General features: G+C 62.2%; 1 protein-coding gene across 1 annotated transcript in view; it reads right to left on the bottom strand.

Moving 5' to 3' along the window:
* The window catches only part of ZW10 (zw10 kinetochore protein), a 54,175-nt gene extending 32,172 nt beyond the window's left edge, over positions 1 to 22,003 (bottom strand). Inside the window, exon 1 of the mRNA XM_069741950.1 lies at positions 21,753 to 22,003. Coding sequence (XP_069598051.1) covers positions 21,753 to 21,857 — 105 coding nt within the window. The 5' untranslated portion in view covers positions 21,858 to 22,003. The remainder of the gene's footprint in view (positions 1 to 21,752) is intronic.
* Positions 22,004 to 22,695: the final 692 nt, after the last annotated feature.

The raw sequence follows: 22,695 nt of genomic DNA, 5'->3' as shown, positions 1-22,695 counted from the left end.
AGGTCCTGTAATATGGAGGAGACAGCTGCACGGGGGGCACAGAGCCCAGCACACAGGTCCGCAGCGGTGTCACTGGGGTCAGCGGGCGACGGACGGTGTAAGGTCCTGTAATATGGAGAACGCTGCACGGGGGGCACAGAGCCCAGAACACAGGTCCGCAGCGGTGTCACTGGGGTCAGCGGGGCGATGGACGGTGTAAGGTCATGTAATATGGAGGAGAACGCTGCACGGGGGGCACAGAGCCCAGCACACAGGTCCACAGCGGTGTCTCTGGGGTCAGCGGGTGACGGACGGTGTAAGGTCCTGTAATATGGAGGAGAACGCTGAACGGGGGGCACAGAGCCCAGCACACAGGTCCGCAGCGGTGTCACTGGGGTCAGCGGGCGACGGACGGTGTAAGGTCCTGTAATATGGAGAACGCTGCACGGGGGGCACAGAGCCCAGCACACAGGTCCACAGCGGTGTCACTGGGGTCAGCGGGCGACGGACGGTGTAAGGTCCTGTAATATGGAGAACGCTGCACGGGGTGCACAGAGCCCAGCACACAGGTCCACAGCGGTGTCACTGGGGTCAGCGGGCGATGGACGGTGTAAGGTCCTGTAATATAGAGGAGACAGCTGCACGGGGGCACAGAGCCCAGCACACAGGTCCGCAGCGGTGTCACTGGGGTCAGCGGGGCGACGGACGGTGTAAGGTCCTGTAATATGGAGAACGCTGCACGGGGGGCACAGAGCCCAGCACACAGGTCCGCAGCGGTGTCACTGGGGTCAGCGGGGCGACGGACGGTGTAAGGTCCTGTAATATGGAGAACGCTGCACGGGGGGCACAGAGCCCAGCACACAGGTCCACAGCGGTGTCACTGGGGTCAGCGGGCGATGGACGGTGTAAGGTCCTGTAATATAGAGGAGACAGCTGCACGGGGGCACAGAGCCCAGCACACAGGTCCGCAGCGGTGTCACTGGGGTCAGCGGGGCGATGGACGGTGTAAGGTCCTGTAATATGGAGAACGCTGCACGGGGGGCACAGAGCCCAGCACACAGGTCCACAGCGGTGTCACTGGGGTCAGCGGGTGACGGACGGTGTAAGGTCCTGTAATATGGAGAACGCTGCACGGGGGCACAGAGCCCAGCACACAGGTCCACAGCGGTGTCACTGGGGTCAGCGGGTGACGGACGGTGTAAGGTCCTGTAATATGGAGGAGAACGCTGCACGGGGGGCACAGAGCCCAGCACACAGGTCCACAGCGGTGTCACTGGGGTCAGCGGGTGACGGACGGTGTAAGGTCCTGTAATATGGAGAACGCTGCACGGGGGGCACAGAGCCCAGCACACAGGTCCGCAGCGGTGTCACTGGGGTCAGCGGGGCGACGGACGGTGTAAGGTCCTGTAATATGGAGAACGCTGCACGGGGGGCACAGAGCCCAGCACACAGGTCCGCAGCGGTGTCACTGGGGTCAGCGGGTGACGGACGGTGTAAGGTCCTGTAATATGGAGGAGAACGCTGCACGGGGGGCACAGAGCCCATCACACAGGTCCGCAGCGGTGTCACTGGGGTCAGCGGGTGACGGACGGTGTAAGGTCATGTAATATGGAGGAGAACGCTGCACGGGGGGCACAGAGCCCAGCACACAGGTCCGCAGCGGTGTCACTGGGGTCAGCGGGTGACGGACGGTGTAAGGTCCTGTAATATGGAGGAGAACGCTGCACGGGGGGCACAGAGCCCAGCACACAGGTCCGCAGCGGTGTCACTGGGGTCAGCGGGTGACGGACGGTGTAAGGTCCTGTAATATGGAGGAGAACGCTGCACGGGGGGCACAGAGCCCAGCACACAGGTCCGCAGCGGTGTCACTGGGGTCAGCGGGTGACGGACGGTGTAAGGTCATGTAATATGGAGGAGAACGCTGCACGGGGGGCACAGAGCCCAGCACACAGGTCCGCAGCGGTGTCACTGGGGTCAGCGGGTGACGGACGGTGTAAGGTCCTGTAATATGGAGGAGAACGCTGCACGGGGGGCACAGAGCCCATCACACAGGTCCGCAGCGGTGTCACTGGGGTCAGCGGGTGACGGACGGTGTAAGGTCATGTAATATGGAGGAGAACGCTGCACGGGGGGCACAGAGCCCAGCACACAGGTCCGCAGCGGTGTCACTGGGGTCAGCGGGTGACGGACGGTGTAAGGTCCTGTAATATGGAGGAGAACGCTGCACGGGGGGCACAGAGCCCAGCACACAGGTCCGCAGCGGTGTCACTGGGGTCAGCGGGTGACGGACGGTGTAAGGTCCTGTAATATGGAGAACGCTGCACGGGGGGCACAGAGCCCAGCACACAGGTCCACAGCGGTGTCACTGGGGTCAGCGGGTGACAGACGGTGTAAGGTCCTGTAATATGGAGGAGACAGCTGCACGGGGGGCACAGAGCCCAGCACACAGGTCCACAGCGGTGTCACTGGGGTCAGCAGGGCGATGGACGGTGTAAGGTCCTGTAATATGGAGGAGAACGCTGCACGGGGGGCACAGAGCCCAGCACACAGGTCCACAGCGGTGTCTCTGGGGTCAGCGGGTGACGGACGGTGTAAGGTCCTGTAATATGGAGGAGAACGCTGCACGGGGGGCACAGAGCCCAGCACACAGGTCCGCAGCGGTGTCTCTGGGGTCAGCGGGTGACGGACGGTGTAAGGTCCTGTAATATGGAGGAGAACGCTGCACAGAGCCCAGCACACAGGTCCGCAGCGGTGTCACTGGGGTCAGCGGGGCGATGGACGGTGTAAGGTCCTGTAATATGGAGGAGAACGCTGCACGGGGGGCACAGAGCCCAGCACACAGGTCCACAGCGGTGTCACTGGGGTCAGCGGGTGATGGACGGTGTAAGGTCCAGCAATATGGAGAACGCTGCACGGGGGGCACAGAGCCCAGCACACAGGTCCGCAGCGGTGTCACTGGGGTCAGCGGGTGATGGACGGTGTAAGGTCCTGTAATATGGAGGAGAACGCTGCACGGGGGGCACAGAGCCCAGCACACAGGTCCGCAGCGGTGTCTCTGGGGTCAGCGGGGCGATGGACGGTGTAAGGTCCTGTAATATGGAGGAGACAGCTGCACGGGGGGCACAGAGCCCAGCACACAGGTCCACAGCGGTGTCACTGGGGTCAGCGGGGCGACGGACGGTGTAAGGTCCTGTAATATGGAGGAGAACGCTGCACGGGGGGCACAGAGCCCAGCACACAGGTCCACAGCGGTGTCACTGGGGTCAGCGGGTGACGGACGGTGTAAGGTCCTGTAATATGGAGGAGAACGCTGCACGGGGGGCACAGAGCCCAGCACACAGGTCCACAGCGGTGTCACTGGGGTCAGCGGGTGACGGACGGTGTAAGGTCCTGTAATATGGAGGAGACAGCTGCAGGGGGGGCACAGAGCCCATCACACAGGTCCACAGCGGTGTCTCTGGGGTCAGCGGGGCGATGGACGGTGTAAGGTCCTGTAATATGGAGGAGAACGCTGCACGGGGTGCACAGAGCCCATCACACAGGTCCACAGCGGTGTCTCTGGGGTCAGCGGGGCGATGGACGGTGTAAGGTCCTGTAATATGGAGGAGAACGCTGCACGGGGTGCACAGAGCCCATCACACAGGTCCGCAGCGGTGTCACTGGGGTCAGCGGGTGACGGACGGTGTAAGGTCCTGTAATATGGAGGAGACAGCTGCACGGGGAGCACAGAGCCCAGCACACAGGTCTGCAGCGGTGTCACTGGGGTCAGCGGGCGATGGACGGTGTAAGGTCCTGTAACATGGAGGAGAACACTGCACGGGGGGCACAGAGCCCAGCACACAGGTCCGCAGCGGTGTCACTGGGGTCAGCGGGTGACGGACGGTGTAAGGTCCTGTAATATGGAGGAGAACGCTGCACGGGGGGCACAGAGCCCAGCACACAGGTCCGCAGCGGTGTCACTGGGGTCAGCGGGGCGATGGACGGTGTAAGGTCCTGTAATATGGAGGAGAACACTGCACGGGGGGCACAGAGCCCAGCACACAGGTCCACAGCGGTGTCACTGGGGTCAGCGGGGCGATGGACGGTGTAAGGTCCTGTAATATGGAGGAGAACGCTGCACGGGGGGCACAGAGCCCAGCACACAGGTCCACAGCGGTGTCACTGGGGTCAGCGGGGCGATGGACGGTGTAAGGTCCTGTAATATGGAGGAGAACGCTGCACGGGGGCACAGAGCCCAGCACACAGGTCCGCAGCGGTGTCACTGGGGTCAGCGGGTGACGGACGGTGTAAGGTCCTGTAATATGGAGGAGACAGCTGCACGAGGGGCACAGAGCCCAGCACACAGGTCCACAGCGGTGTCACTGGGGTCAGCGGGCGATGGACGGTGTAAGGTCCTGTAATATGGAGGAGAACGCTGCACGGGGGGCACAGAGCCCAGCACACAGGTCCACAGCGGTGTCACTGGGGTCAGCGGGTGACGGACGGTGTAAGGTCCTGTAATATGGAGGAGAACGCTGCACGGGGGGCACAGAGCCCAGCACACAGGTCCGCAGCGGTGTCACTGGGGTCAGCGGGTGACGGACGGTGTAAGGTCCTGTAATATGGAGGAGAACGCTGCACGGGGGGCACAGAGCCCATCACACAGGTCCGCAGCGGTGTCACTGGGGTCAGCGGGTGACGGACAGTGTAAGGTCCTGTAATATGGAGGAGAACACTGCACGGGGGGCACAGAGCCCAGCACACAGGTCCACAGCGGTGTCACTGGGGTCAGCGGGGCGATGGACGGTGTAAGGTCCTGTAATATGGAGGAGAACACTGCACGGGGGCACAGAGCCCAGCACACAGGTCCACAGCGGTGTCACTGGGGTCAGCGGGGCGATGGACGGTGTAAGGTCCTGTAATATGGAGGAGAACGCTGCACGGGGGGCACAGAGCCCAGCACACAGGTCCACAGCGGTGTCACTGGGGTCAGCGGGGCGATGGACGGTGTAAGGTCCTGTAATATGGAGAACGCTGCACGGGGGGCACAGAGCCCAGCACACAGGTCCGCAGCGGTGTCACTGGGGTCAGCGGGCGATGGACGGTTTAAGGTCCTGTAATATGGAGGAGAACGCTGCACGGGGGCACAGAGCCCAGCACACAGGTCCGCAGCGGTGTCACTGGGGTCAGCGGGTGACGGACGGTGTAAGGTCCTGTAATATGGAGGAGAACGCTGCACGGGGGGCACAGAGCCCAGCACACAGGTCCGCAGCGGTGTCACTGGGGTCAGCGGGTGACGGACGGTGTAAGGTCCTGTAATATGGAGGAGACAGCTGCACGGGGGCACAGAGCCCAGCACACAGGTCCGCAGCGGTGTCACTGGGGTCAGCGGGGAGATGGACGGTGTAAGGTCCTGTAATATGGAGGAGAACGCTGCACGGGGTGCACAGAGCCCATCACACAGGTCCGCAGCGGTGTCACTGGGGTCAGCGGGTGACGGTCGGTGTAAGGTCCTGTAATATGGAGGAGAACGCTGCACGGGGAGCACAGAGCCCAGCACACAGGTCCACAGCGGTGTCTCTGGGGTCAGCGGGTGACGGACGGTGTAAGGTCCTGTAATATGGAGGAGAACGCTGCACGGGGGGCACAGAGCCCATTACACAGGTCCGCAGCGGTGTCACTGGGGTCAGCGGGGCGATGGACGGTGTAAGGTCCTGTAATATGGAGGAGAACGCTGCATGGGGGGCACAGAGCCCATCACACAGGTCCGCAGCGGTGTCACTGGGGTCAGCGGGGCGAAGGACGGTGTAAGGTCCTGTAATATGGAGAACGCTGCACGGGGGGCACAGAGCCCAGCACACAGGTCCACAGCGGTGTCACTGGGGTCAGCGGGGAGATGGACGGTGTAAGGTCCTGTAATATGGAGGAGAACGCTGCACGGGGGGCACAGAGCCCAGCACACAGGTCCGCAGCGGTGTCACTGGGGTCAGCGGGCGATGGACGGTGTAAGGTCCTGTAATATGGAGGAGAACGCTGCACGGGGGGCACAGAGCCCAGCACACAGGTCCGCAGCGGTGTCACTGGGGTCAGCGGGCGATGGACGGTGTAAGGTCCTGTAATATAGAGAAGACAGCTGCACGGGGGGCACAGAGCCCATCACACAGGTCCACAGCGGAGTCACTGGGGTCAGCGGGTGACGGACGGTGTAAGGTCCTGTAATATGGAGGAGAACGCTGCACGGGGGGCACAGAGCCCAGCACACAGATCTGTAGCGGTGTCACTGGGGTCAGCGGGTGACGGACGGTGTAAGGTCCTGTAATATGGAGGAGAACGCTGCACGGGGGGCACAGAGCCCATCACACAGGTCCACAGCGGAGTCACTGGGGTCAGCGGGTGACGGACGGTGTAAGGTCCTGTAATATGGAGGAGAACGCTGCACGGGGGGCACAGAGCCCAGCACACAGATCTGTAGCGGTGTCACTGGGGTCAGCGGGGCGACGGACGGTGTAAGGTCCTGTAATATGGAGGAGAACGCTGCACGGGGGGCACAGAGCCCAGCACACAGGTCCGCAGCGGTGTCACTGGGGTCAGCGGGCGACGGACGGTGTAAGGTCCTGTAATATGGAGAACGCTGCACGGGGGCACAGAGCCCAGCACACAGGTCCGCAGCGGTGTCACTGGGGTCAGCGGGCGATGGACGGTGTAAGGTCCTGTAATATAGAGAAGACAGCTGCACGGGGGGCACAGAGCCCAGCACACAGGTCCACAGCGGTGTCTCTGGGGTCAGCGGGTGACGGACGGTGTAAGGTCCTGTAATATGGAGGAGAACGCTGCACGGGGGGCACAGAGCCCAGCACACAGGTCCTCAGCGGTGTCACTGGGGTCAGCGGGCGACGGACAGTGTAAGGTCCTGTAATATGGAGAACGCTGCACGGGGGCACAGAGCCCAGCACACAGGTCCTCAGCGGTGTCACTGGGGTCAGCGGGCGACGGACAGTGTAAGGTCCTGTAATATGGAGAACGCTGCACGGGGGGCACAGAGTCCAGCACACAGGTCCACAGCGGTGTCACTGGGGTCAGCGGGTGACGGACGGTGTAAGGTCCTGTAATATGGAGGAGAACGCTGCACGGGGGCACAGAGCCCAGCACACAGGTCCGCAGCGGTGTCACTGGGGTCAGCGGGTGATGGACGGTGTAAGGTCCTGTAATATGGAGAACGCTGCACGGGGGGCACAGAGTCCAGCACACAGGTCCACAGCGGTGTCACTGGGGTCAGCGGGTGACGGACGGTGTAAGGTCCTGTAATATGGAGGAGAACGCTGCACGGGGGCACAGAGCCCAGCACACAGGTCCGCAGCGGTGTCACTGGGGTCAGCGGGTGACGGACGGTGTAAGGTCCTGTAATATGGAGGAGAACGCTGCACGGGGGGCACAGAGCCCAGCACACAGGTCCGCAGCGGTGTCACTGGGGTCAGCGGGGCGACGGACGGTGTAAGGTCCTGTAATATGGAGGAGAACGCTGCACGGGGGCACAGAGCCCAGCACACAGGTCCGCAGCGGTGTCACTGGGGTCAGCGGGTGATGGACGGTGTAAGGTCCTGTAATATGGAGAACGCTGCACGGGGGGCACAGAGTCCAGCACACAGGTCCACAGCGGTGTCACTGGGGTCAGCGGGTGACGGACGGTGTAAGGTCCTGTAATATGGAGGAGAACGCTGCACGGGGGGCACAGAGCCCAGCACACAGGTCCTCAGCGGTGTCACTGGGGTCAGCGGGTGACGGACGGTGTAAGGTCCTGTAATATGGAGGAGAACGCTGCACGGGGGGCACAGAGCCCAGCACACAGGTCCGCAGCGGTGTCACTGGGGTCAGCGGGTGACGGACGGTGTAAGGTCCTGTAATATGGAGGAGAACGCTGCACGGGGTGCACAGAGCCCAGCACACAGGTCCACAGCGGTGTCACTGGGGTCAGCGGGCGACGGACGGTGTAAGGTCCTGTAATATGGAGGAGACAGCTGCACGGGGGGCACAGAGCCCAGCACACAGGTCCGCAGCGGTGTCACTGGGGTCAGCGGGTGACGGACGGTGTAAGGTCCTGTAATATGGAGGAGAACGCTGCACGGGGGGCACAGAGCCCAGCACACAGGTCCGCAGCGGTGTCACTGGGGTCAGCGGGCGATGGACGGTGTAAGGTCCTGTAATATGGAGGAGAACGCTGCACGGGGGGCACAGAGCCCAGCACACAGGTCCACAGCGGTGTCACTGGGGTCAGCGGGTGACGGACGGTGTAAGGTCCTGTAATATGGAGGAGACAGCTGCACGAGGGGCACAGAGCCCAGCACACAGGTCCGCAGCGGTGTCTCTGGGGTCAGCGGGTGATGGACGGTGTAAGGTCCTGTAATATGGAGGAGACAGCTGCACGGGGGGCACAGAGCCCAGCACACAGGTCCGCAGCGGTGTCACTGGGGTCAGCGGGGAGATGGACGGTGTAAGGTCCTGTAATATGGAGAACGCTGCACGGGGGGCACAGAGCCCAGCACACAGGTCCGCAGCGGTGTCACTGGGGTCAGCGGGTGACGGACGGTGTAAGGTCCTGTAATATGGAGGAGACAGCTGCACGAGGGGCACAGAGCCCAGCACACAGGTCCGCAGCGGTGTCACTGGGGTCAGCGGGTGACGGACGGTGTAAGGTCCTGTAATATGGAGGAGAACGCTGCACGGGGGGCACAGAGCCCAGCACACAGGTCCGCAGCGGTGTCACTGGGGTCAGCGGGTGACGGACGGTGTAAGGTCCTGTAATATGGAGGAGAACGCTGCACGGGGGGCACAGAGCCCAGCACACAGGTCCGCAGCGGTGTCACTGGGGTCAGCGGGTGACGGACGGTGTAAGGTCCTGTAATATGGAGGAGAATGCTGCACGGGGGGCACAGAGCCCAGCACACAGGTCCACAGCGGTGTCACTGGGGTCAGCGGGGCGATGGACGGTGTAAGGTCCTGTAATATGGAGGAGAACGCTGCACGGGGGGCACAGAGCCCAGCACACAGGTCCACAGCGGTGTCACTGGGGTCAGCGGGTGACGGACGGTGTAAGGTCCTGTAATATGGAGGAGAACGCTGCACGGGGGGCACAGAGCCCAGCACACAGGTCCGCAGCGGTGTCACTGGGGTCAGCGGGTGACGGACGGTGTAAGGTCCTGTAATATGGAGGAGAACGCTGCACGGGGGGCACAGAGCCCAGCACACAGGTCCACAGCGGTGTCACTGGGGTCAGCGGGTGACGGACGGTGTAAGGTCCTGTAATATGGAGGAGAACGCTGCACGGGGAGCACAGAGCCCAGCACACAGGTCCGCAGCGGTGTCACTGGGGTCAGCGGGTGACGGACGGTGTAAGGTCCTGTAATATGGAGGAGAACGCTGCACGGGGGGCACAGAGCCCAGCACACAGGTCCACAGCGGTGTCACTGGGGTCAGCGGGTGACGGACGGTGTAAGGTCCTGTAATATGGAGAACGCTGCACGGGGGGCACAGAGCCCAGCACACAGGTCCACAGCGGTGTCACTGGGGTCAGCGGGCGATGGACGGTGTAAGGTCCTGTAATATGGAGGAGAACGCTGCACGGGGAGCACAGAGCCCAGCACACAGGTCCACAGCGGTGTCACTGGGGTCAGCGGGTGACGGACGGTGAAAGGTCCTGTAATATGGAGGAGAACGCTGCACGGGGGGCACAGAGCCCAGCACACAGGTCCGCAGCGGTGTCACTGGGGTCAGCGGGTGACGGACGGTGTAAGGTCATGTAATATGGAGGAGAACGCTGCACGGGGGGCACAGAGCCCAGCACACAGGTCCGCAGCTGTGTCACTGGGGTCAGCGGGTGACGGACGGTGTAAGGTCCTGTAATATGGAGGAGAACGCTGCACGGGGTGCACAGAGCCCAGCACACAGGTCCACAGCGGTGTCACTGGGGTCAGCGGGTGACGGACGGTGTAAGGTCCTGTAATATGGAGGAGAACGCTGCACGGGGAGCACAGAGCCCAGCACACAGGTCCGCAGCGGTGTCACTGGGGTCAGCGGGTGACGGACGGTGTAAGGTCCTGTAATATGGAGGAGAACGCTGCACGGGGGGCACAGAGCCCAGCACACAGGTCCACAGCGGTGTCTCTGGGGTCAGCGGGGCGACGGATGGTGTAAGGTCCTGTAATATGGAGGAGAACGCTGCACGGGGGGCACAGAGCCCAGCACACAGGTCCACAGCGGTGTCACTGGGGTCAGCGGGGAGATGGACGGTGTAAGGTCCTGTAATATGGAGGAGAACGCTGCACGGGGGGCACAGAGCCCAGCACACAGGTCCGCAGCGGTGTCACTGGGGTCAGCGGGTGATGGACGGTGTAAGGTCCTGTAATATGGAGAACGCTGCACGGGGGGCACAGAGCCCAGCACACAGGTCCGCAGCGGTGTCACTGGGGTCAGCGGGCGATGGACGGTGTAAGGTCCTGTAATATGGAGGAGAACGCTGCACGGGGGGCACAGAGCCCAGCACACAGGTCCGCAGCGGTGTCACTGGGGTCAGCGGGTGACGGACGGTGTAAGGTCCTGTAATATGGAGGAGAACGCTGCACGGGGGGCACAGAGCCCAGCACACAGGTCCACAGCGGTGTCTCTGGGGTCAGCGGGGCGACGGATGGTGTAAGGTCCTGTAATATGGAGGAGAACGCTGCACGGGGGGCACAGAGCCCAGCACACAGGTCCACAGCGGTGTCACTGGGGTCAGCGGGGAGATGGACGGTGTAAGGTCCTGTAATATGGAGGAGAACGCTGCACGGGGGGCACAGAGCCCAGCACACAGGTCCGCAGCGGTGTCACTGGGGTCAGCGGGTGATGGACGGTGTAAGGTCCTGTAATATGGAGAACGCTGCACGGGGGGCACAGAGCCCAGCACACAGGTCCGCAGCGGTGTCACTGGGGTCAGCGGGCGATGGACGGTGTAAGGTCCTGTAATATGGAGGAGAACGCTGCACGGGGGGCACAGAGCCCAGCACACAGGTCCGCAGCGGTGTCACTGGGGTCAGCGGGCGATGGACGGTGTAAGGTCCTGTAATATAGAGAAGACAGCTGCACGGGGGGCACAGAGCCCATCACACAGGTCCACAGCGGAGTCACTGGGGTCAGCGGGTGACGGACGGTGTAAGGTCCTGTAATATGGAGGAGAACGCTGCACGGGGGGCACAGAGCCCAGCACACAGATCTGTAGCGGTGTCACTGGGGTCAGCGGGTGACGGACGGTGTAAGGTCCTGTAATATGGAGGAGAACGCTGCACGGGGGGCACAGAGCCCATCACACAGGTCCACAGCGGAGTCACTGGGGTCAGCGGGTGACGGACGGTGTAAGGTCCTGTAATATGGAGGAGAACGCTGCACGGGGGGCACAGAGCCCAGCACACAGATCTGTAGCGGTGTCACTGGGGTCAGCGGGGCGACGGACGGTGTAAGGTCCTGTAATATGGAGGAGAACGCTGCACGGGGGGCACAGAGCCCAGCACACAGGTCCGCAGCGGTGTCACTGGGGTCAGCGGGCGATGGACGGTGTAAGGTCCTGTAATATAGAGAAGACAGCTGCACGGGGGGCACAGAGCCCAGCACACAGGTCCACAGCGGTGTCTCTGGGGTCAGCGGGTGACGGACGGTGTAAGGTCCTGTAATATGGAGGAGAACGCTGCACGGGGGGCACAGAGCCCAGCACACAGGTCCTCAGCGGTGTCACTGGGGTCAGCGGGCGACGGACGGTGTAAGGTCCTGTAATATGGAGGAGAACGCTGCACGGGGGGCACAGAGCCCAGCACACAGGTCCACAGCGGTGTCACTGGGGTCAGCGGGCGATGGACGGTGTAAGGTCCTGTAATATGGAGGAGAACGCTGCACGGGGGCACAGAGCCCAGCACACAGGTCCGCAGCGGTGTCACTGGGGTCAGCGGGTGATGGACGGTGTAAGGTCCTGTAATATGGAGAACGCTGCACGGGGGGCACAGAGTCCAGCACACAGGTCCACAGCGGTGTCACTGGGGTCAGCGGGTGACGGACGGTGTAAGGTCCTGTAATATGGAGGAGAACGCTGCACGGGGGCACAGAGCCCAGCACACAGGTCCGCAGCGGTGTCACTGGGGTCAGCGGGCGATGGACGGTGTAAGGTCCTGTAATATGGAGAACGCTGCACGGGGGGCACAGAGCCCAGCACACAGGTCCACAGCGGTGTCACTGGGGTCAGCGGGTGACGGACGGTGTAAGGTCCTGTAATATGGAGAACGCTGCACGGGGGGCACAGAGCCCAGCACACAGGTCCGCAGCGGTGTCACTGGGGTCAGCGGGGCGACGGACGGTGTAAGGTCCTGTAATATGGAGGAGAACGCTGCACGGGGGCACAGAGCCCAGCACACAGGTCCGCAGCGGTGTCACTGGGGTCAGCGGGTGATGAACGGTGTAAGGTCCTGTAATATGGAGAACGCTGCACGGGGGGCACAGAGTCCAGCACACAGGTCCACAGCGGTGTCACTGGGGTCAGCGGGTGATGGACGGTGTAAGGTCCTGTAATATGGAGAACGCTGCACGGGGGGCACAGAGCCCAGCACACAGGTCCGCAGCGGTGTCACTGGGGTCAGCGGGTGATGGACGGTGTAAGGTCCTGTAATATGGAGAACGCTGCACGGGGGGCACAGAGCCCAGCACACAGGTCCGCAGCGGTGTCACTGGGGTCAGCGGGTGACGGACGGTGTAAGGTCCTGTAATATGGAGGAGAACGCTGCACGGGGGGCACAGAGCCCAGCACACAGATCTGTAGCGGTGTCACTGGGGTCAGCGGGGCGACGGACGGTGTAAGGTCCTGTAATATGGAGGAGAACGCTGCACGGGGGGCACAGAGCCCAGCACACAGGTCCGCAGCGGTGTCACTGGGGTCAGCGGGCGACGGACGGTGTAAGGTCCTGTAATATGGAGAACGCTGCACGGGGGCACAGAGCCCAGCACACAGGTCCGCAGCGGTGTCACTGGGGTCAGCGGGCGATGGACGGTGTAAGGTCCTGTAATATAGAGAAGACAGCTGCACGGGGGGCACAGAGCCCAGCACACAGGTCCACAGCGGTGTCTCTGGGGTCAGCGGGTGACGGACGGTGTAAGGTCCTGTAATATGGAGGAGAACGCTGCACGGGGGGCACAGAGCCCAGCACACAGGTCCTCAGCGGTGTCACTGGGGTCAGCGGGCGACGGACGGTGTAAGGTCCTGTAATATGGAGGAGAACGCTGCACGGGGGGCACAGAGCCCAGCACACAGGTCCACAGCGGTGTCACTGGGGTCAGCGGGCGATGGACGGTGTAAGGTCCTGTAATATGGAGGAGAACGCTGCACGGGGGCACAGAGCCCAGCACACAGGTCCGCAGCGGTGTCACTGGGGTCAGCGGGTGATGGACGGTGTAAGGTCCTGTAATATGGAGAACGCTGCACGGGGGGCACAGAGTCCAGCACACAGGTCCACAGCGGTGTCACTGGGGTCAGCGGGTGACGGACGGTGTAAGGTCCTGTAATATGGAGGAGAACGCTGCACGGGGGCACAGAGCCCAGCACACAGGTCCGCAGCGGTGTCACTGGGGTCAGCGGGCGATGGACGGTGTAAGGTCCTGTAATATGGAGAACGCTGCACGGGGGGCACAGAGCCCAGCACACAGGTCCACAGCGGTGTCACTGGGGTCAGCGGGTGACGGACGGTGTAAGGTCCTGTAATATGGAGAACGCTGCACGGGGGGCACAGAGCCCAGCACACAGGTCCGCAGCGGTGTCACTGGGGTCAGCGGGTGATGGACGGTGTAAGGTCCTGTAATATGGAGAACGCTGCACGGGGGGCACAGAGTCCAGCACACAGGTCCACAGCGGTGTCACTGGGGTCAGCGGGTGATGGACGGTGTAAGGTCCTGTAATATGGAGAACGCTGCACGGGGGGCACAGAGCCCAGCACACAGGTTCGCAGCGGTGTCACTGGGGTCAGCGGGTGATGGACGGTGTAAGGTCCTGTAATATGGAGAACGCTGCACGGGGGGCACAGAGCCCAGCACACAGGTCCGCAGCGGTGTCACTGGGGTCAGCGGGTGACGGACGGTGTAAGGTCCTGTAATATGGAGGAGAACGCTGCACGGGGGGCACAGAGCCCAGCACACAGGTCTGCAGCGGTGTCACTGGGGTCAGCGGGTGACGGACGGTGTAAGGTCCTGTAATATGGAGAACACTGCACGGGGGGCACAGAGCCCATCACACAGGTCTGCAGCGGTGTCACTGGGGTCAGCGGGGCGATGGACGGTGTAAGGTCCTGTAATATGGAGAACGCTGCACGGGGGCACAGAGCCCAGCACACAGGTCCGCAGCGGTGTCACTGGGGTCAGCGGGCGACGGACGGTGTAAGGTCCTGTAATATGGAGGAGAACGCTGCACGGGGTGCACAGAGCCCATCACACAGGTCCGCAGCGGTGTCACTGGGGTCAGCGGGCGATGGACGGTGTAAGGTCCAGCAATATGGAGGAGAACGCTGCACGGGGGGCACAGAGCCCAGCACACAGGTCCACAGCGGTGTCACTGGGGTCAGCGGGGCGATGGACGGTGTAAGGTCCTGTAATATGGAGGAGAACGCTGCACGGGGGGCACAGAGCCCAGCACACAGGTCCACAGCGGTGTCACTGGGGTCAGCGGGGCGACGGATGGTGTAAGGTCCTGTAATATGGAGGAGAACGCTGCACGGGGGGCACAGAGCCCATCACACAGGTCCTCAGCGGTGTCACTGGGGTCAGCGGGGCGATGGACGGTGTAAGGTCCTGTAATATGGAGGAGAACGCTGCACGGGGGGAACAGAGCCCAGCACACAGGTCCGCAGCGGTGTCACTGGGGTCAGCGGGTGACGGACGGTGTAAGGTCCTGTAATATGGAGGAGAACGCTGCACGGGGGCACAGAGCCCAGCACACAGGTCCGCAGCGGTGTCACTGGGGTCAGCGGGCGATGGACGGTGTAAGGTCCTGTAATATGGAGGAGAACGCTGCACGGGGGCACAGAGCCCAGCACACAGGTCCGCAGCGGTGTCACTGGGGTCAGCGGGTGATGGACGGTGTAAGGTCCTGTAATATGGAGAACGCTGCACGGGGGGCACAGAGTCCAGCACACAGGTCCACAGCGGTGTCACTGGGGTCAGCGGGTGACGGACGGTGTAAGGTCCTGTAATATGGAGGAGAACGCTGCACGGGGGCACAGAGCCCAGCACACAGGTCCGCAGCGGTGTCACTGGGGTCAGCGGGCGATGGACGGTGTAAGGTCCTGTAATATGGAGAACACTGCACGGGGGGCACAGAGCCCAGCACACAGGTCCACAGCGGTGTCACTGGGGTCAGCGGGTGACGGACGGTGTAAGGTCCTGTAATATGGAGAACGCTGCACGGGGGGCACAGAGCCCAGCACACAGGTCCGCAGCGGTGTCACTGGGGTCAGCGGGGCGACGGACGGTGTAAGGTCCTGTAATATGGAGGAGAACGCTGCACGGGGGGCACAGAGCCCAGCACACAGGTCCACAGCGGTGTCACTGGGGTCAGCGGGTGACGGACGGTGTAAGGTCCTGTAATATGGAGAACGCTGCACGGGGGCACAGAGCCCAGCACACAGGTCCGCAGCGGTGTCACTGGGGTCAGCGGGTGATGGACGGTGTAAGGTCCTGTAATATGGAGAACGCTGCACGGGGGGCACAGAGCCCAGCACACAGGTCCGCAGCGGTGTCACTGGGGTCAGCGGGTGATGGACGGTGTAAGGTCCTGTAATATGGAGAACGCTGCACGGGGGGCACAGAGCCCAGCACACAGGTCCGCAGCGGTGTCACTGGGGTCAGCGGGTGACGGACGGTGTAAGGTCCTGTAATATGGAGAACGCTGCACGGGGGGCACAGAGCCCAGCACACAGGTCCACAGCGGTGTCACTGGGGTCAGCGGGTGACGGACGGTGTAAGGTCCTGTAATATGGAGGAGAACGCTGCACGGGGGGCACAGAGCCCAGCACACAGGTCTGCAGCGGTGTCACTGGGGTCAGCGGGTGACGGACGGTGTAAGGTCCTGTAATATGGAGAACACTGCACGGGGGGCACAGAGCCCAGCACACAGGTCTGCAGCGGTGTCACTGGGGTCAGCGGGGCGATGGACGGTGTAAGGTCCTGTAATATGGAGAACGCTGCACGGGGGGCACAGAGCCCAGCACACAGGTCCGCAGCGGTGTCACTGGGGTCAGCGGGCGACGGACGGTGTAAGGTCCTGTAATATGGAGGAGAACGCTGCACGGGGGGCACAGAGCCCAGCACACAGGTCCACAGCGGTGTCACTGGGGTCAGCGGGGCGATGGACGGTGTAAGGTCCTGTAATATGGAGGAGAACACTGCACGGGGGCACAGAGCCCAGCACACAGGTCCACAGCGGTGTCACTGGGGTCAGCGGGGCGATGGACGGTGTAAGGTCCTGTAATATGGAGGAGAACGCTGCACGGGGGGCACAGAGCCCAGCACACAGGTCCACAGCGGTGTCACTGGGGTCAGCGGGGCGATGGACGGTGTAAGGTCCTGTAATATGGAGAACGCTGCACGGGGGGCACAGAGCCCAGCACACAGGTCCGCAGCGGTGTCACTGGGGTCAGCGGGCGATGGACGGTTTAAGGTCCTGTAATATGGAGGAGAACGCTGCACGGGGGCACAGAGCCCAGCACACAGGTCCGCAGCGGTGTCACTGGGGTCAGCGGGTGACGGACGGTGTAAGGTCCTGTAATATGGAGACAGCTGCACGGGGTGCACAGAGCCCATCACACAGGTCCACAGCGGTGTCACTGGGGTCAGCGGGCGACGGACGGTGTAAGGTCCTGTAATATGGAGACAGCTGCACGGGGTGCACAGAGCCCATCACACAGGTCCACAGCGGTGTCACTGGGGTCAGCGGGCGACGGACGGTGTAAGGTCCTGTAATATGGAGAACGCTGCACGGGGGGCACAGAGCCCAGCACACAGGTCCACAGCGGTGTCACTGGGGTCAGCGGGTGACGGACGGTGTAAGGTCCTGTAATATGGAGAACGCTGCACGGGGGGCACAGAGCCCAGCACACAGGTCCGCAGCGGTGTCACTGGGGTCAGCGGGTGACGGACGGTGTAAGGTCCTGTAATATGGAGAACGCTGCACGGGGAGCACAGAGCCCAGCACACAGGTCCACAGCGGTGTCACTGGGGTCAGCGGGCGACGGACGGTGTAAGGTCCTGTAATATGGAGGAGAAAGCTGCACGGGGGGCACAGAGCCCAGCACACAGGTCCGCAGCGGTGTCACTGGGGTCAGCGGGCGATGGACGGTGTAAGGTCCTGTAATATGGAGGAGAACGCTGCACGGGGGGCACAGAGCCCATCACACAGGTCCGCAGCGGTGTCACTGGGGTCAGCGGGTGACGGACGGTGTAAGGTCCTGTAATATGGAGGAGAACGCTGCACGGGGGGCACAGAGCCCAGCACACAGGTCCGCAGCGGTGTCACTGGGGTCAGCGGGGCGACGGACGGTGTAAGGTCCTGTAATATGGAGGAGAACGCTGCACGGGGGGCACAGAGCCCAGCACACAGGTCCACAGCGGTGTCACTGGGGTCAGCGGGTGACGGACGGTGTAAGGTCCTGTAATATGGAGGAGAACGCTGCACGGGGGGCACAGAGCCCAGCACACAGGTCCACAGCGGTGTCACTGGGGTCAGTGGGTGACGGACGGTGTAAGGTCCTGTAATATGGAGAACGCTGCACGGGGAGCACAGAGCCCAGCACACAGGTCCGCAGCGGAGTCACTGGGGTCAGCGGGGCGACGGACGGTGTAAGGTCCTGTAATATGGAGGAGAACGCTGCACGGGGGGCACAGAGCCCAGCACACAGGTCCGCAGCGGTGTCACTGGGGTCAGTGGGTGACGGACGGTGTAAGGTCCTGTAATATGGAGAACGCTGCACGGGGGGCACAGAGCCCAGCACACAGGTCCACAGCGGTGTCACTGGGGTCAGTGGGTGACGGACGGTGTAAGGTCCTGTAATATGGAGAACGCTGCACGGGGGGCACAGAGCCCAGCACACAGGTCCGCAGCGGAGTCACTGGGGTCAGCGGGGCGACGGACGGTGTAAGGTCCTGTAATATGGAGGAGAAAGCTGCACGGGGGGCACAGAGCCCAGCACACAGGTCCGCAGCGGTGTCACTGGGGTCAGCGGGTGACGGACGGTGTAAGGTCCTGTAATATGGAGAACGCTGCACGGGGAGCACAGAGCCCAGCACACAGGTCCACAGCGGTGTCACTGGGGTCAGCGGGCGACGGACGGTGTAAGGTCCTGTAATATGGAGGAGAAAGCTGCACGGGGGGCACAGAGCCCAGCACACAGGTCCGCAGCGGTGTCACTGGGGTCAGCGGGCGATGGACGGTGTAAGGTCCTGTAATATGGAGGAGAACGCTGCACGGGGGGCACAGAGCCCATCACACAGGTCCGCAGCGGTGTCACTGGGGTCAGCGGGTGACGGACGGTGTAAGGTCCTGTAATATGGAGGAGAACGCTGCACGGGGGGCACAGAGCCCAGCACACAGGTCCGCAGCGGTGTCACTGGGGTCAGCGGGGCGACGGACGGTGTAAGGTCCTGTAATATGGAGGAGAACGCTGCACGGGGGGCACAGAGCCCAGCACACAGGTCCACAGCGGTGTCACTGGGGTCAGCGGGTGACGGACGGTGTAAGGTCCTGTAATATGGAGGAGAACGCTGCACGGGGGGCACAGAGCCCAGCACACAGGTCCACAGCGGTGTCACTGGGGTCAGTGGGTGACGGACGGTGTAAGGTCCTGTAATATGGAGAACGCTGCACGGGGAGCACAGAGCCCAGCACACAGGTCCGCAGCGGAGTCACTGGGGTCAGCGGGGCGACGGACGGTGTAAGGTCCTGTAATATGGAGGAGAACGCTGCACGGGGGGCACAGAGCCCAGCACACAGGTCCGCAGCGGTGTCACTGGGGTCAGTGGGTGACGGACGGTGTAAGGTCCTGTAATATGGAGAACGCTGCACGGGGGGCACAGAGCCCAGCACACAGGTCCACAGCGGTGTCACTGGGGTCAGTGGGTGACGGACGGTGTAAGGTCCTGTAATATGGAGAACGCTGCACGGGGGGCACAGAGCCCAGCACACAGGTCCGCAGCGGAGTCACTGGGGTCAGCGGGTGACGGACGGTGTAAGGTCCTGTAATATGGAGGAGAAAGCTGCACGGGGGGCACAGAGCCCAGCACACAGGTCCGCAGCGGTGTCACTGGGGTCAGCGGGTGACGGACGGTGTAAGGTCCTGTAATATGGAGGAGAACGCTGCACGGGGGGCACAGAGCCCAGCACACAGGTCCGCAGCGGTGTCACTGGGGTCAGCGGGGCGACGGACGGTGTAAGGTCCTGTAATATGGAGGAGAACGCTGCACGGGGGGCACAGAGCCCAGCACACAGGTCCACAGCGGTGTCACTGGGGTCAGCGGGTGACGGACGGTGTAAGGTCCTGTAATATGGAGGAGAACGCTGCACGGGGGGCACAGAGCCCAGCACACAGGTCCACAGCGGTGTCACTGGGGTCAGTGGGTGACGGACGGTGTAAGGTCCTGTAATATGGAGAACGCTGCACGGGGAGCACAGAGCCCAGCACACAGGTCCGCAGCGGAGTCACTGGGGTCAGCGGGGCGACGGACGGTGTAAGGTCCTGTAATATGGAGGAGAACGCTGCACGGGGGGCACAGAGCCCAGCACACAGGTCCGCAGCGGTGTCACTGGGGTCAGTGGGTGACGGACGGTGTAAGGTCCTGTAATATGGAGAACGCTGCACGGGGGGCACAGAGCCCAGCACACAGGTCCACAGCGGTGTCACTGGGGTCAGTGGGTGACGGACGGTGTAAGGTCCTGTAATATGGAGAACGCTGCACGGGGGGCACAGAGCCCAGCACACAGGTCCGCAGCGGAGTCACTGGGGTCAGCGGGGCGACGGACGGTGTAAGGTCCTGTAATATGGAGGAGAAAGCTGCACGGGGGGCACAGAGCCCAGCACACAGGTCCGCAGCGGTGTCACTGGGGTCAGCGGGTGACGGACGGTGTAAGGTCCTGTAATATGGAGAACGCTGCACGGGGAGCACAGAGCCCAGCACACAGGTCCACAGCGGTGTCACTGGGGTCAGCGGGCGACGGACGGTGTAAGGTCCTGTAATATGGAGGAGAAAGCTGCACGGGGGGCACAGAGCCCAGCACACAGGTCCGCAGCGGTGTCACTGGGGTCAGCGGGCGATGGACGGTGTAAGGTCCTGTAATATGGAGGAGAACGCTGCACGGGGGGCACAGAGCCCATCACACAGGTCCGCAGCGGTGTCACTGGGGTCAGCGGGTGACGGACGGTGTAAGGTCCTGTAATATGGAGGAGAACGCTGCACGGGGGGCACAGAGCCCAGCACACAGGTCCGCAGCGGTGTCACTGGGGTCAGCGGGGCGACGGACGGTGTAAGGTCCTGTAATATGGAGGAGAACGCTGCACGGGGGGCACAGAGCCCAGCACACAGGTCCACAGCGGTGTCACTGGGGTCAGCGGGTGACGGACGGTGTAAGGTCCTGTAATATGGAGGAGAACGCTGCACGGGGGGCACAGAGCCCAGCACACAGGTCCACAGCGGTGTCACTGGGGTCAGTGGGTGACGGACGGTGTAAGGTCCTGTAATATGGAGAACGCTGCACGGGGAGCACAGAGCCCAGCACACAGGTCCGCAGCGGAGTCACTGGGGTCAGCGGGGCGACGGACGGTGTAAGGTCCTGTAATATGGAGGAGAACGCTGCACGGGGGGCACAGAGCCCAGCACACAGGTCCACAGCGGTGTCACTGGGGTCAGCGGGTGACGGACGGTGTAAGGTCCTGTAATATGGAGGAGAACGCTGCACGGGGGGCACAGAGCCCAGCACACAGGTCTGCAGCGGTGTCACTGGGGTCAGTGGGTGACGGACGGTGTAAGGTCCTGTAATATGGAGAACGCTGCACGGGGGGCACAGAGCCCAGCACACAGGTCCACAGCGGTGTCACTGGGGTCAGCGGGCGACGGACGGTGTAAGGTCCTGTAATATGGAGGAGAACGCTGCACAGGGGCACAGAGCCCAGCACACAGGTCCGCAGCGGTGTCACTGGGGTCAGCGGGTGACGGACGGTGTAAGGTCCTGTAATATGGAGAACGCTGCACGGGGGGCACAGAGCCCAGCACACAGGTCCGCAGCGGAGTCACTGGGGTCAGCGGGTGACGGACGGTGTAAGGTCCTGTAATATGGAGGAGAAAGCTGCACGGGGGGCACAGAGCCCAGCACACAGGTCCGCAGCGGTGTCACTGGGGTCAGCGGGTGACGGACGGTGTAAGGTCCTGTAATATGGAGGAGAACGCTGCACGGGGGGCACAGAGCCCAGCACACAGGTCCGCAGCGGTGTCACTGGGGTCAGCGGGTGACGGACGGTGTAAGGTCCTGTAATAAGCTGAGCACAATAACCTGCCGGCTCCTCCATACAGTGTGAACAGAGGCCTCTACCGCAATGACTTTCTGCTAGTTCTGCAGTCACTGTTCACACTGTGTGGAGGGGCCGGGCAGGGTTATTGCTTTATACAGTGTGCCCTTCATGTCACATGACCAGGCCCGGGGTCCTGACAGGAGGTTTTACCGAGGGACCCTCCGCCATAGGATTCCCAGCACTTACCTTCACTTCTTCCACCCTCCGGGACAGGCGACTGATCTTTACTCCCAAATCCTCCTTCTCCAGGCGCCCAGAATGCGCCAACACCTCGGTCACAAAAGACGCCATCCCGCCTGCCAACTCCGCCGTCCCGGGCGCTGACGGGGCCGCATTCAAACCATGGAATTCAACCTAGCCACGAAGGCATGCTGGGAAATGTAGTCCATCGCTGGCTGTGTGTTGACCTAGTCTGTAACGAATAGACTGCAATATCCGGCATGCACAGCGACATTGCAGCTGACAGCTCAGACGGTTTAGCTTTGTGTTCGCAAAGGATGATGGAATATAAAGTCCACATTCCACAGTAAGATCTCAAAAGATTATACGTTTTATCAACATGGACTACAATTCCCGAAAATAACCGCGGATTTGTTTTACGACGGACTCTTGAAAACAGGATGTGACGTCATGATATAGAGGTGGCTGCCGGGAAATGTAGTTTATGCATAATGATGTGCTATAGCAGCTGTTGTAAATGTCAATGTGTAACGCATTGAATGGAAACAGCCGTACTGCACTGCCCTCTTGTGGGAACGTTCGAGAAGTAATTTATACTTAATGTATATTTTTAATAGGAAAGTAATACACTGAAATGGCACTGTAAATACTGCCATCTTGTGGAAAAGTGTTGCACTGCACTGTAAATACTGCCATCTTGTGGAAAAGTGTTGCACTGCACTGTAAATACTGCCATCTTGTGGAAAAGTATTGCACTGCACTGTAAATACTGCCACCTTGTGGTAAAATCATGCACTGCACTGTAAATACTGCCATCTTGTGGAAAAGTATTGCAGTGCACTGTAAATACTGCCACCTTGTGGTAAAATCATGCACTGCAATGTAAATACTGCCTCCTTGTGGTACAATCATGCACTGCAATGTAAATGCTGCCTCTTTGTGATAAAGT

The sequence above is a fragment of the Ranitomeya imitator genome, chromosome 10, assembly GCF_032444005.1.
Source record: "Ranitomeya imitator isolate aRanImi1 chromosome 10, aRanImi1.pri, whole genome shotgun sequence".
Lineage (NCBI taxonomy): Eukaryota > Metazoa > Chordata > Amphibia > Anura > Dendrobatidae > Ranitomeya > Ranitomeya imitator.
This window is presented reverse-complemented; position numbering and strand designations above follow the sequence as displayed.